The sequence below is a fragment of the Colias croceus genome, chromosome 4, assembly GCF_905220415.1.
Source record: "Colias croceus chromosome 4, ilColCroc2.1".
Classification (NCBI taxonomy): Eukaryota; Metazoa; Arthropoda; class Insecta; order Lepidoptera; family Pieridae; genus Colias; species Colias croceus.
The window spans coordinates 991703-1007721 of NC_059540.1; the positions used below are offsets into that span (position 1 = coordinate 991703).

Below are 16019 nucleotides of genomic sequence, written 5' to 3' on the forward strand. Positions count from 1 at the left end.
ATGTACCTCATTTATATTCTCAATACTAAAAGATTGTGAATAATTTGTGTTTGTTATAGATTTATAATATGAACTAGAAAATACTTCAACATAATATTATCTCGATATTAAAGAGTCTATACTGAAGCAGTTTCTGGAAATTACTCTCAATGCTTAATAAGTTCTTTGAATTGTTTGTTGGAACATTTTCAATTGATACTTAAGAAAATAAATACTATTAAAAAGTACTTCACTAATATATTTTCAACGATACTATCAGTAAAAGCTTTTTGATAGAGTACCTATGTCTTTTTAAGAACGCCTTGAGATGTGTATAAACTCAAACATTTACCCATTAAACTTTCTTTCAGAGACTTTTCTGTATCTTGAAATTATTACATAACAATTTGTTAACTTCGGTTCTGAAAACATTCTACTCGGGAGCTTGATATAAATCATGACAGTTCCTTTCAATTCAAAATTTTCTTAACAGTTTTTACTGATCCTATACCAATACTTACTCCTAGTGCAGAGGAAAATTATTTGCTATTTGCTCGTGAATTCAAAGTTCTGCTAAATGGGACTCAAGGAACATTGCATTACTGGGTGGGGGTAATGAAATGAGTTATTAAAAAACGGGAGCAACGCTATGTGTTACTTCTATCGTGGAGTACTCAGGGTGGGCTGACAAAGGCGCACTCCACGCGAAAGGGCTGGCGCTCTGCCAGCCCGCTATCAATGAAATTCCTTTAGGGCTGGAATAACAATGTGCATTTTATTTTATTCGATCGTCCGGTACGGGTCTTGGAGATTAAAATTTTCAGTTTTATCGTTTTACCTCTTTATGGTGGAATTCTTCGAGATGGTGACTTATAATCGGGATGAAATCGTTAAATAGCATTACGTATGAAGATGGTACTTTACAAATAATCTAGTAACAATTGCAAATAATGAAAGTAAACCTTTCCGGCTTCTATTCTCATAAAAAATTAAGGTTTTCAAGAGGAGAGTGAACAGGTACATTCTAGGCAAGCGCGCTCCATCTTAGGCCACATCTCAGCTTACCATCAGGCGACATTGTGGCCAAGCCCTATCGTACAATAAAAAAAAATACGTGTGGCACTCGGGGACTGCCGCGGTAAAGCTATTGCATAGCATGCCTTCAAGCCACACCTCCGCCCGTCGGAGTGGGGAGCGTGAGGTTTTTCGTTACGCAATTTCTGGATTCGTTCCCCGCGCTCAAGGCCCGCGATAGAAGCTATGCAATAGCTTAAAAGTATAAAGCGTAAAACGTTCATGCGAATTTTTGTTTGAAAGAAAATAAATGTTCTATATCCATGTAAATGGAGCATATAACGCTTAACGATGACGCTAGTCTTAGGCTGGTTGCAGAGCTTGACCGACCATCAGTTCGTACGTCAGTCGCGCTTGTCATATGTATGAAAATTCATAAAACCGTTCATAGCTAGACCGACCATACGCACGCGTATTGTCATGCGCATAAGTGTCATAGTCATACAATTGTTGATACGTATCGTCAGGACCGACGGTACGCACTGACAGTCGGTCAAGCTCTGCAACCAGCCTCATTAATCCTGAGTTTATTGAAGCAAGACAGTTTGGGCAACTTACCAAGATCGTCCTCGGTCACTTGATAAAAATGTTAAAAAGATAGTTCTAGTTCTAGAGGTAGGGGAAATACGCGAAGAATTAGATGCTCCAAATACACCGAGCGATTTAAAAATAACTTCTCGTAAGACCGAATAAAGGCGTGAACTGGCTCGAGTCCAGATTTGCATTTAAGGCTCTATTTATAAATGTAGCGCGGTAAATCAACCCCGGGATCACATTGTTACAGTTGTATAATGTGAAAAACGTGTTATTAAAGCTTTTTGCTTGCTCGGTAATTATAATATATTGCGTGAAGACGGCGGTAAAATGGTCCCTAATTGATAGACGAGTAATTTTTGCCAGAAATTGTGCTGTGAGCATAAAAATTGTCTTATATCGTGGGAAAAGGGTCGAGTTTTCTGTAAACGGAATAATCTAATAGTTGTTAGTTATCAAATGTCTAGGTTTGCTAGGTCATATCATTAGAAAGATCATAATATACGTTTATGGTCAGCGTGTTTCACGTATTATCAAATAGTTCGCTTTAGGTAATATGCTTATACCTCCTCTGTATTTTATATTAGTGTGTTCTGGTCTCTCTTCATTGGCTGATACAACGAAGTGTTCGTGAGAGTACCTATCATTACCTCTTCAGAGAATTACGGTAAATCTATTTTCAATATTTTATAAATAAAATCTCATTAAGCTTAGCAGTAGCTGGCAAGTTATCGAAATATAAGTATTCCCGATTTAAATATGAAATCACGGGCTTCGCTCGTCCAACGATAAATATCAATAACCCGTTTCGGGCGATTTAAAAATAATTCAGTTTACTTTATTTTCGAATAAAGGATCTATTTTATTGGATAAAGCTGAAACCCATTTATTGGATTCCAATTAATCGTTCGTCGGTTTTAATTCCTTTAAATATTTTCGAGTGCTTTTTTTCTAATTGCTAAATAAACCGATACTTTTAACGTTCATTGGAAACGTTGGCTTGCTCGTGAATTTTTCAAATTAGTTTGTTATGCCCTCTATAGAGATTATTAATTTTAATACTGACTTCATATTATTATTTAATTCTGTGTGTTAACAGATCGCATATTTTATAGCACTGATTGATTCCTACACAATTATTCTCCTCTCTAATTGTAACTCAAATTAAGTATCTACATTCTACGTATACATTCAATTTCCTTTCCTCGAATATCTTTGTCCATATTTAGACTCCAGTCATAGTAAATAGGAGTAAACAGCCCTATTACTTTTTTAGACGTGACCAGAAATAATATCAAAGGAAAATAATAAAGCCCCCGAGCGCCATTACCTAAGTGTTATATAAAACACAGCTACACTTCATCTCATTATCTGAACGCTCCGAGACACATTGTCGCACAAAATCGAGCAAGTGTGGTGTCACCTTTGCACAAAAGAAACGCGCCATTATCGTTAAGAATAAACCCGGGGACAGCAAGTGTCGAAAGAATGTCTCATTACTCCCACAATGAGGTACGTCCAAACAATGCCGCGTCTACACTGCGCGGTCTTGTAAGGCCGCGCACACACTGCTGTTTGCGTGCGACTGACAAGCGCGACAATGAAGCACTTACTGGACTTTCGGGTGTAGATTTAATAGATCGCTTACTTATATTGAATCTTGTGTGATGACGATAAAGTTACGATTTCAATGACTCTGAAGGATAGAAATACCATGAAGTCAAAGTAAAATGTCCTACAAAGTACCTATATTTTATTTCATAGGGATTAAAAAGAAAACAATGTTTTATTAAATAAAGCAAAGTTAATCACGATTTTAGGACACTGATTATAGACTTAGTTATGACAGTGAAAGTGTTCTAAAATTAAAATTTCATTATTTTAAAATATCCCAGTTTAAAATATCAGAAAATTTATTACAGTCCCTTCCGAGCAATAGATACAGCTCCAATAAACTTCCTCCAGTAAAGCAAGGATTTAGTCGCAAAGAAGTCTTGTGAAATGAACATTGTGAACGGTGTTTTATTTGTTCCTGTCCCCGGGTTTACTCTAAGCTGGAATTCAACTCCATAGCAGATAGAGATCTTATCTTAAAGGATTGCTTTTATCGTATTTGTTCTAAATCTTCACTTACATGATATTTGTTTGGAATTGAAGTGCATCGAGACGGTATTGTGAATACACGTTTGTGTTATATCTAGCAGATTTTAGTGATATGAAAGAACAGATAGAGATTTGGTTATTTGATAGCGGTTGGTTTTGTACTATACTAATAAACAATAGGTATTTTTCTATGCGAAAATTCAATAATCTTCATGAGTAATAATAATATCTTTACATGCAATTAATTAAAGATAAACTATCGAAAAAATCGTCTGTGTTTACATCAAATAATTTTGCTACGTATAAAGAAGTATGTACGACATTCTACACGCGCAAGAAACTCGTGTGACATACTTTAATTTTCCTTATTCTCTGGTTTCATTGGGTCAGTTTGTCAGCGTCAGCATTAGTGTCTTTTTCTTATATTATAGTAGCCTTTTATACGCGGCTTCGCTCGCTTTGTCTAAAACTAATAAATTATATACTAAAACCTTCCTCTTGAATCACTCTATCTATTAAAAAAACCGCATCAAAATCCATTGCTTAGTTTGAAAGATTGAAGCATACATAGGGACAGAAAAAGCGACTTTGTTTTAGACTACATATTATGTAATGATAACATAACACTCTACCATAATAGTGGTGGATACTGGTATTTTAATAATGTAACTTATTAGAACAACACAAACAAATTGAGCCAATTCTAACTTTCCTATCCATACCCAAATATTTCGTAAATACATACTAAACCTTAAACACGAAGAAGATTTCAAGAATTGCATTAGAACGTTTTCACCAGACGCAAAATGCCGATAAGGTATTCCCAAAGTCGGCAACACAGCTTCCAGACAAAGCACCGTAAAAATACAGTCTCTATTCGCGTTTAAAAATTATTTACATTTCTTATTTTTTCGCCGAGCTCCGCGAGTTCCAAAATAAATGTACCAAATAACAGAACAAATATAAAATTTAAGAAACATTCCGTTAGATATTTTTGCACTCAGCGCAAACTGAAAAATAAACAATGCAGTGTTTTCCCGCCTTTTTAAGTTTCCCTTACTCACTGTGCTGCTGTACGCTGCTTTTAGGTTTTTAGAGAAGTTTAATTTTAAAGTACGTTGTATAATATTATGAGAACAAGTACCGTGCTGTTTGTGATCTATGATAATCAAGACATGTTTTTAAAGTGAAACTTTTATTACATCGTCTCAAACTTTTTGGTCCGCGTAGCGCATGTCGCGTGACGCACGATACGTACGATAATTATCGTACAAATACGATAATTTTTAGTTAAATGTCTATAGTGTGAAAAAAGGTTCACTTTTACCGTGGTTTCATAAAACCACACAGCATTTTTTTTTTTCTTTAATTAAGATTTAGTACTTACTCATGATTAAATTGAAGGAAAACGTTTAAATACGTATGTCTTTAAGCTTAAGCTCGTATAGCTTCAATAAAAAACAATTATTTCAGAAAAAGTTAATGTAGATCACAAATTTTAAGGTTCACTTCAATCGCTCTACCGAGTAAGTATTATTATGTTTAGTGAAATATTACTCCTCAATATTTTTATAAAATAAATTCTTTTACGTAATATTGAAAAAAATTAACTAAACGTTTAGTTTTTACAGTAACTGTAAATGCATTAAAAAAATGTGTGCGTGTAATAGTGTACACACGTAAGAAGTGAAACTTCTTTATGACCTTATTTTGCAAATAATAATTTACTATATGTAACTTTACAGAAATAAGAAAAAGATGGCGCGTAACGGAAAAATGTGACGCGTAACGAAAAAATGTTACACTAAATTTTTTTCCAACCCCCGACAAAGAAGATTCACTTCAAAAATCTATATAATAAGAGATATCGATTAACACAGTAAGGTAATATCAAATGAGATACAACTCAAGTTTGTAGGTGCAGGATAAACAAACATTCGCGGATACTGTATCCTTGTATGTAGTTACGTCAATGTTGTCTCCATTTTGTTTATACAGCTTTAACTATTTTTATATTGCAAGGAGAAGTTTCAGAAACTGTATTGCATTTGCAACCTTAGCAGATATACCTAATATTATGTACATTGTACAATGTACATACTACATACTGAATGGTAACTATTAATTGTTTTTATGTGAAAATTTATGTAATATAAGTTCTAGAAATAAAACAAATTATTTGAATGCATCTTTCCAATTAAGAAAGCTGTAGCGGGAAATGCCTTTCCTTATTTCAATCGAGTCTAACTTCTAAAATAGATATTCTATCGATTAAACAATAAAGCAAACAAATCTACCCATTTCTCCATTGAATGCCTAAATTAAGTTTGAAATTTACATAAAACCAAGGCGAAGTTTTAACAAAGTTAATATTTTTCACAAATGAAAATCGCCGTGAAGATTATTTTACTCTGTTCCTAATAACTCGGGCCGCGATGAATATGTTAAAATTGTGATATTTACGATTCAAGAATTTGTATGAAAAATTCATAAAATTCACAATTTACTTCGCTACTTTATTCGTAATTACTCGCTTGAGTTCTTTTAAGTTGTATGGAGAATTAATTTTATTTGCCCACTGAATTTTTTAAAGTATTTCGCGTAAAAAGGTTTTTTTGGCGCTTTGGAAAGAAACTGGCAAATGACTCTCTAATTTTGTTTTTTTTTTTTTTAATTAGGCCAACATTCATGAAGTCTATATCGATTTCTAGGATAGAAAAGGCTATTAAACATTTGAAATTTACGTGTCACCCAAAATATCTGATTTTAATAATGACATTTTATTGTATTTTTTTATTTCCTCTTCGATAGAGCCATTTATTGTAGAAGGCAATAGCAAAGCAGGAAAGGTATATTCCTTTCGAGAGAAAGCGAATTTAGGGGAGTCATGTAGTATTTTATTATTCTTTCTTTCTAGCTATCTCGTCAGTGTATCTCCCTTCCTCTCTATTAGCGATATTTCTCATCAGTGTTCATATTATGATTCGAGCATTATACCTAGCAAATTCCGCAGCATCATAAAGAGATCCCCTCAGAGACATAATCTAGGTAATTGACGTTGCTCCGAGTTCACTGGTTTGTGTATTTTGAGCCACAAAAATATGTTGCGTGGCATGGATTTATGAGGTAGTCGTGTGTCGTGGGATGGGAACGTGGTTTTATCGTTGTGACTGATTTAAAACCGGTTTTTAAGTGGTATAGAGATCATCAAGTTTTATAAGCACTACAGTACATATTACGACTAGTATTCAAAATATTTAAAAATAAAAATGGTCTAATAACAAGATTTATAGCTTCTAGGTTATTCTGTCGTCTTCTTCTTTTTCTAATGTTAACTGCGGATCTCTTAAATGTGTTTAGCGATTTGTTTATCATCAAGTTCTGAATCTGGCTCTATGACTTACAGGGATTGTAATAAACACAGAATTTGTATACATTTGGAGACTTTATTTTATAATTGAAACATAAAATGTATTATACGATATTATAAATACTTCCAAAAGAATAGGACTTTATCTCTATCACTCAAAATTTAATTTCCCCTCATAAAACGTGCCTCAGTAACGTCGTTCCTAATTATTAATAATGCTATAGAACCGGGGCTTCTTTACTGATAATAACAAGGTCAAAGAGTTAATTAAGTGCCCTGAATGTAACTAATTATAGCGATCCCTGGCTATTAGAATTAGTGAAATTTGCAAAAGATCAGCTCATATTACCCCATTGTCTTCACCCTTTAAATAATTTAAGAATTTTTCCTTCAAACGTAATCGAGACGGGTTCAGCGATCTTTGGTTTTAATTGGCGATTTTTGTAGAACCTTTTTTTATTATTTTTTTATTATTTTTTTTATTTCGTCCGGAAATTCGCCTTAGGCTATGTATGATACTGACAAGGAATATTCAGTTGGTCAAATAAAGATTTTTATTTGTTAATATAAAACCTTTTTCCCTTTTCAAACAATGTTTTTGAAATCAAAAGGCTACATGTACTCAATTATAAATATGTATGTTTGAGTTGATTGAAATCAAATCGCGTGTTTAACATCTGAAAAAAATTGTACTGTCCCTGATGGCTGCTATAACATGCCTGAAGCATATTTAATATAAAATGATTTGTTTTGTTGTGCAAATTAAATAAAATCACTTATATTTCGATAAAACAGACATCAAAACAAAATCTAATAAAACATAATTTTGCCGTAAATAAAATCAAGCTAGAAATGTACTAAAATAAGCTTTAGCTCAAGAAGGTCCCAAAAAGGGATCTAAGTACTTTATTATGTAGGAATATTGTAAGAGGCTGAATTGCTCAAGACAACAAGACGTAGGTAGTGTACAGGACACTAGACAACAAGGCTCATAACTCAAGTTATAATAAAATATTACAACCGTCTGCCTTTTTGCCGTTTTGAAATATCTGAAAATTGGCTTAAAATAATAACATAGTATATGCGCATTTATTTTGCATTATACGTTAAGAATTTAAACTAATCGCATGCCTCTGTAAGTTATTTCTTCAATCCCTTTTCATACTTCTATTTTAAGAGTTAAATTTCAAAAAAGATTATCTCTAAACACCTCAAGATTCTTCAAATCAACACTACACCAGTGCCGTGGCCAGCCCGACCCTGTCCAATTTATTATGACCGGAGACATTTTTGTCAATATTGACGCGACGGAATAAAAAGGTCAGCCGATTCCGTGTCATTCGATAGGCCCTTTGTCCCTCGTTCCTGCACGTGTAATTACATTTCAGTGATGTAGTGAAAATTGAACCGGTCCCGGTATTAGTTGTTGGTTTGAAGATGGCGGTTACATATGTTCGTGTGTTTGGATAATTCTCTCTTGTGGATAATCTTATTCCCTAAGCCTTTGTGGTACTAGCAGTAGATTGATTATTCTTATCTGGATTGTTCTGTTTAAATATACTGCTAAACTATTATTAATAATATTCGCTATTCTATATTGAATAGAATTTAATTTGAAAATGGTTATCTTTGATATTCAAATTTAATTTACGATATTTGTTTCATCAATTTTAGTTCGTTGGTTTATATATGACTTCAATCTTTTGAAATAATATCAGAGAAAGATTATAAATAATTAAATATTGTAAACTTAATAAAAATTATCGATTAAATATAACAATCTCAATTAATATAACCATTGAACCTTACATAAATTGTCTGTCCACACGTGATATAATTTTTATCTCCATGAGCGATGGGTCAATTATAATCTATCGACGATAAATGAGAGAAAAAACAAACCATTTCTGGCACGGTTTCCACAATAACACGGTTGGTACGTGAGCTGTGAGCGTGTGGGCGTGATTTGTTACCTGGCCGCTTCGCAGGATGAATGGGGCCTTTTTGACCGACGCATTACCAATCAAGGGTTGGACGGGGTTAGGCTCCGATTGGTGATAGATTTATGGCGCGAAACGGGAAATACAAATTGTTGGTGATAAGATGGATGTTTGGACATATCGCCTGACAGCTCTGTTCAAATATTTTAACTTTTTCATACAAAACTGGCTGTCTGTGCGCTGCTTTGCCCGCTTTGTATAACTTAATAAGTTATATACTAAAACCTTCCACTTCAATCGCTCTATGTTTTAAAATAACTTCATCAAAATCTGTTGAATAATTTTAAATATCTAAGCATACACACACAGTCAGCGGAGAGCGACTTTGTTTTGTACTTTGTAGTGACAGCAGTTGTGAAGGTTGTGAAGATTTTATGAAATGTTCTCTGTAATACAAGCCACTCGACCGATATAATTAAGGTGGGATTATGCCCTTTAATGATTTCTCCCCGGATTGATACTTATTTAGGTCAATGTTTCAATGCTGGCACCGTTTCATTAAGCGACCGTCTTAGTTGATACTTCCAATTACAGATAAATTTTTAATAGATAATTTTTAATTGGATCTTTATGTTTTATTGGAAATATATTCGAAATTTTAAAACTAAAGAATTTTAGGTTGTGTATTGATCAATTTCCTTCAACTCTATGGATTCAAGAGCATTATTTCCATACTTTCTCCTAAGATATTTACCCCCTGTACATCTTTCTAAAGCTTGTGTGTATTTTTAATGCTTAGGATTCGTAATAATATAAATTTTGGCAATATTAATAAAAACATTGGCAATATAATGATTGAATTGTTACAGGTCTACGTTTTATTATCTACATTGTAACAGAGCGTGTACCTGCCCTAAACTTCTAACCTAAATAACAAGGCACGGTCACGTTGTCCCGGGCCAAGACTCACGTAACCATATTTAATGAATTCAATTAATAATTTTATACACCCGAGCTCACGGTCGCTCGACTCCTAATTCGATTCCGTACACGTCGACGATTTAAAACGACTTCGGTTATTCGATTGCGAAGTGATACGTCACAAGCGTTCCGTTCCACGCTTTTCATTCCGCACTTAATTTTATTGAAAGCAATATGTTGAACAAATTACTGTATAGGTCGCGAATATTTTGTGCTACCTATAATTTAGTTATATTTCTCTCCGTGTTTTGAATAATGACCTGATTCGTTATAAGTTTGGAACTAAATTATTTACGTATCATCTATCTTTCATCCAACGATATCAAAGAAAAAACATCGTTTGTTTAACTAACCCAACTTTTGAACCGTTATATTCTTAATTATATTTACTTATACCACGGAATAGCAACAAAATATTTCAATTATATGAATAAAACGAAACCTTATAACGGAACACAATCACCAATAGCTCCCTTTGATCGACGAATGCCGCTTTCACATGAACGATTCGTCAAAAACATGAAATTCGCTGACGAAAGGGAACAATAAATTTATTCCTTTTCACATCTAAGCAGCGAGAGTTATCGATTGAGAATCAAATTACTACCCTTCCTGTAGTTATATTGGTTCATTTTGTTGCTACAATTGTATGAATATTGGGCATCCTAACTTGATTTCCGAACGTAGCGCGCGCTGTCAACTCTCAAGTGATGGCGGTCGAAGTGACGGTTGACATTTAATTTTCCCGGGTTTTTTTTCGTATGGGGCGATAAAATTAATAAATAGAGAAATAGAAGAATAAAGTGTTATATGTATTTTATGCAATTTATACAAAAACAGTTAATCGATCATTTTGCATTATCTTCTTTTGGAAAATTTAATACATATATTTTATTTAACAAGATTATATTGTATCTCTCTCTCCCTCTCTCTTTATGTAAAAGAGAAGAATACCTAGTCGAGAGTAATCCACAATCAATTTCATACGTGGTCTATAAAGAAATATTGAAATCATTTTATGAAATATAAATGGCCAATTCGACATTAACATGAAATGGATAATTACAAATGAACAGAATTAAAATGAAACCTGTGTTAACAACAGATTCGTGGTTTTGCGGGGAAATTAATTTTCTTCAATATTTATTTTGTAAAGCTTTCTCGGGCTTCACAATCCATAGAGTTGTAATTTTATCATAATTAATGTATAACTTTGCGCACAGAAAATTAAAATTTTGTGTAAAATTGAGGTACTAAGGTCTAAGAAATTAAATAAAAAAAGACACTAATTGTTAAGCAAAGGCGGTAAGTCGGGACGGACCACCAATACAATTTAAACGCCTAAATAAACTGCAAGACTTACTTCAGTGAAAGAAAAAGTTCTTTGAATGAAATTTTTTCCTCAAAATATTAGGGTACAATGCTATAGCATAATATATTAATTTAAAGTTTTCTATTCACGAACTATTAAGCATATACGCATTTAAAACGTGACGATTCGCGTTCGCAATTAACCGAAATTATTAGAACCAACGCTATTTAGTATTCTAACATTGCGACGATTATCGTAGTTCAGTGATGCATTTGTGACTCGAATGTTGGGTTAATTATTAAAACAACCGACATTCATACCGAACCCACCGCATTTGCATTCGCTACGTGTTTCGTGTCATTAGATAGTGTGATTTTAGCGTGAATGTCGAGCCTTATTATCTGTATGAAATTCGTAATTTAAATTGACTCCAATGGTTTGGCGGGTTAATGTGTTTTTAAAGTTTGGATCATGAATAACTAATGTATTATTACGCAGTGGGTCGCTTTCTCGTGCGTATTTTAGAGATTTTCCCCCAAGCTTCACGTATGGCGATGAAATATAAATATTATAATATTGTTGTTTCCGTTTTATGTTGTAGATTTCCTGAATGTAGGTTTTAACGGGATACATGCATTAGAATATAGGAAAGAGTCGATTGAATATGGTCGAATTTCAATAACAGTCGGATCCTGATTTTTAAATAGGTACTTTATATATTGATGATATTTTTTACAATTTTAAGTTGTTTTCTAGTGTTATTATTTTAAGCATGTTATAATATTATGGAATAACCATATTGTATATTAAAAAAATCTCTACTATGCTGGAAAATAATATGTATAATTCAGTTCAGTATCACTTTATCTTGCCTGATGGCGTGTCCAATTTCCTATCATTTTTTCCTTAGATTTTTTCATTTAAAAAAGAGGAAGTTCTACGCGTTTACATCATACTAGTTTTACCTACTTTTCTATATCTACAACACGGCAGCCGAATTTGACAAAACATTTAAATTCTACCGAATCCTTTGTATAAACAAACCAGAAACAAATACCCCTGCACATAATGAATATTAATAGCTGATGTTGATAATTCGGTTGCATCGTGACAGCAATCCTGCGCCATTTCATGAACAATTAAGTTTCCCGCCAATTTATATCAATTATAAACCAGGCGGCTAAAGAAGTTCGACGATTGTTCGGAATGGCGTACATTTTGTTAATTATCTAATATTAACGGTTTACCTTTTGCGTTTGGAGAGTGGCAGTAATATTCGGATTGTGGTTGGATTAATTTTCTTGTAGAAATGGTAATTTTTATATTTTGTAGTATGATTTTCGGATTGTGGTCTGATGAGATTATCTTGTCGTACTTATGTCACTTATAAGATACTAGCTTTCCGCCCGCGGCTTCGCCCGATTTATCTAAAAGTTAAAACCTAATAAATTATAATTATACTAAAACCTTCCTCTGAAATCACTCTATCTATTAAGAAAAACCGAGATTTAAGCATACAACGGGACATAGGGACAGAAAAAGCGACTTTGTTTTATACTATGTATTGATTATTACAATCAAGAATAGAATTTTAACGTCAATGCATATTTTACTACAATTAATGTAAGCCCAGGACAATAACAAGGTGCTCTAGTGTCCATAAGTAGAATGATTTAGATGAAATCTGCCTTCTAATTAATTTTACATACACATATACTTATCAGTAACACGCACCTTACAGGCTATTATATCTAAAACGATCAACAACAAATTGCACGAACCATTTGTTATATACAAATGTATAAGGTACATGTATTATATACAAATCTCTTCCATTTCTTCGAGCATTATACAACATAAACAAAAAACAAGGCTATGTTTACGACACCACTGTACGATCGTTTTTTCTTCCACATCAAGGGGAGGCGCGTTAAAACAATGTACTGAAACATACTGGAATCACAGCCGTTAGCTTTTATGGGAATATGAGATAGCTATTTCGCGTGTATTATGTTTCGTTGGTTTAATGTTATTTTATACTTTACTCTAATTTGGACGTTAGGGTGTGGTAATTAGGGATGTATTTGATTGCTTGCAAGGTGATTGAAAGTTAAGGACTGGATACTTGTACTTCAAGTTGGGAGACTTTATGTCCACTGCCAATTCATAGAAACCAAAATGTGTACCTAACTATTATTCTTTAAAATGTAAGTTATTGTCTGATTAAATGACTTGCCTTCATAATTGTTAAATTCTTAAAAAAACTAAACTTTGACATATAAAAAGCACTTATTTTTTATAACATTTTATGAGAACATAAAATATTCACATAAAAAACATGATATAATGAAAATGTGATCTTCTTGTATCATCGCGTGTTCACAGCCTCAGAGGTTCAATTATAATAATTTATATGGGGCGTGTTCGAGTAATTCACACTCTCATAAATATTAATATGCATCGCGGAAGTCATGAAAAGCGTTGTTTGGACGGCCGGTAATTATTTTTTCGTTACAGTTGCATTGTATAGCGGGGAGGCCGAGGCAAGATGGCTGGGTGCTTTTAAAAGATAAATTGTGAGTAAATATTGGTTAATTGAGCCTGTATTTTCACGGCGATACCCGCGCTATTGGAGGGAACGTGTTTGCGCTGCGATTTCGGAGGGAGATAAAATTTTACGATAGGTACCTACTTGTTATGAATTTGGGTTGCTCGTTTGTGTATGTTTTAAATTTATGGGCGATCGGAGGAGTTATATCGACTAAATTTTTGTTCTAGATAGGAATAATGACATATTGAATCAAAAATGTTTATAAAATTATAAGCAGAATTTTATACAAGTTACTAAACACATTTTTCTAATTATGACAAGATTATACTCCGATATTGATATCCTTAATTATTAAATATTAATAAAACGATAGCCTTGTGGATAATTTAGATTATAATATTAATTGGGGAAAAATTCCACGTTGTTTTTTCTTTGTGCCAGATATAACAGATTTCTAACTGTTGCCAATTGAAAATTTCCCAGTAACGCCTAATTTTATTAAAGTTTTAGAATAAACTATTATGATATAATTAACATTTTTTAATAAAATGAATGCTACGTCTAGTTTTCTCTATCTTATTCGATATTCGATATAAATGCGGCAAAAATGAGCAAGTTTCTCATATTATAGCTTTATGAGTCCAATTCTCCTCAGTACCCTCAACACTAATGATTACTGATCATGTGATCAATTGTTTTTTCCTTGTTTCAGAAGATTACACAGTGGACGATTCGTTCTGGAATGAAGAAAACCCAATTGGTACGTGCTTAGCCGTTCGTAGCCAATATTAAAATCATTATTGTAGATAGTTTTCGAATATAAATAAATAGATTAAGTAGCACTTTTGAACTACTGGGTTTTATTTATTATTTTCTATTTAAGCTAAAATAGATCAATACGATAAGAGTTTTTTTTTGCTTACGGATAGTTGGATTTAGATAATGTTTAGAATACAATTGTCCGTAAGGAAACCGATAGAGCTACCTTTTTCAAATAGATACTCGTACCGACATTATATTATGTTACATAAAAGGTAGAGTTACATAACATACTTTGACGATTGCTTCGTAGTCTTTTGTAGTTATCAGACAAAAGATCATGTATCTATTCTTTATATCAATCTTACTGAGAGACATAATTCATTACGATTCTTATGTTAATATGCTTTCTTCGCGGTTTAACGCACTTACAGTTACTAAACTTCTAAAATTTTATCTTTTATTTCGTACTTATTAAGTTTCTGGACACGAAAATAGGAGGGTCCATAGAACAGTGTCGTGAAGTAATTGCTGCGCAAAACAGCTGGCTTTGTGGGGACCCGCTTATTGACTAAGATTTAACTCATCTAAATACCCAATTTAACTTAACCCGTTTAACAACTCAGGTGTTAAAACATTGCAAACAGACAGTAAGAAGTTCATTTGCATTTATGCTATTAGTATGGATAGATAATAGATAGTAGAAGTTGGAAGTTTCTAGAGTGAAGCGACCCTAGTCATGCTAACTTGCTTTACTTAGTGCAGTCTGTAGTTAAAATTGTTGACGTCGCTCTTCGGTAACATATTACACTTCAAGACATAATTATAGAACAATCGTGTAGAAAAATAAACGAAATATTAATACTACAATGGCATCAGTCCAAATGTTGTTAATTGATAAAAGTTCAATTATGTTTTTGAAACTCGTCTTCAAGCGCTTACTCTACGTGGTATTAATAACGTTATAGTAATACTTACGTCATAGGTACAACCACAGATAAAATAATACTACTAATAAATCAAGGTACAGAAACTAACATTTCAGAATTAGCCTAATATCGTCAGTATTCCAATGCACTGTACCGTTTCATGTACACATGATTGCATCCTAGTCAAAGACTTGTGTGCAGTATTCCTACTGTAGGTACGTTCCGAAAATATACCGTAAGGTTTTCCATTGATTTCCAGACCTGGATTTCAGTGAGTGGCCAAAGCTTGAATTCTGAAATTGAGAGTTTACTAGGCCTTTGTAGATGTACTTGTATTGAGAAATTAGAGCGAAATTCTATGGCTTCATGGTTTTGGGAAAACTTATTGATGTATTTCATGAGAATTTCGCAAACAATTTGTATAATATTGACGATACTGTGCCAAGTCAAGTACTGTGTAAGTCAAGTGACCTAAATAAGTTCTCAT

General features: G+C 33.1%; 1 protein-coding gene across 5 annotated transcripts in view; it reads left to right on the plus strand.

Annotated features, from left to right (window-relative positions):
- LOC123691048 (disintegrin and metalloproteinase domain-containing protein 33) overlaps positions 1-16019 on the plus strand; it is a 403256-nt gene that overhangs the window by 222178 nt on the left and 165059 nt on the right. For 2 of the 5 annotated variants that reach the window (XM_045635246.1, XM_045635247.1), the window contains exon 5: positions 14557-14604. The exons of 2 other annotated variants lie outside the window; for them this stretch is intronic. In XM_045635246.1, coding sequence (XP_045491202.1) covers positions 14557-14604 — 48 coding nt within the window. The remainder of the gene's footprint in view (positions 1-14556; positions 14605-16019) is intronic. One more of the 5 variants, XM_045635249.1, reaches the window with a different exon arrangement.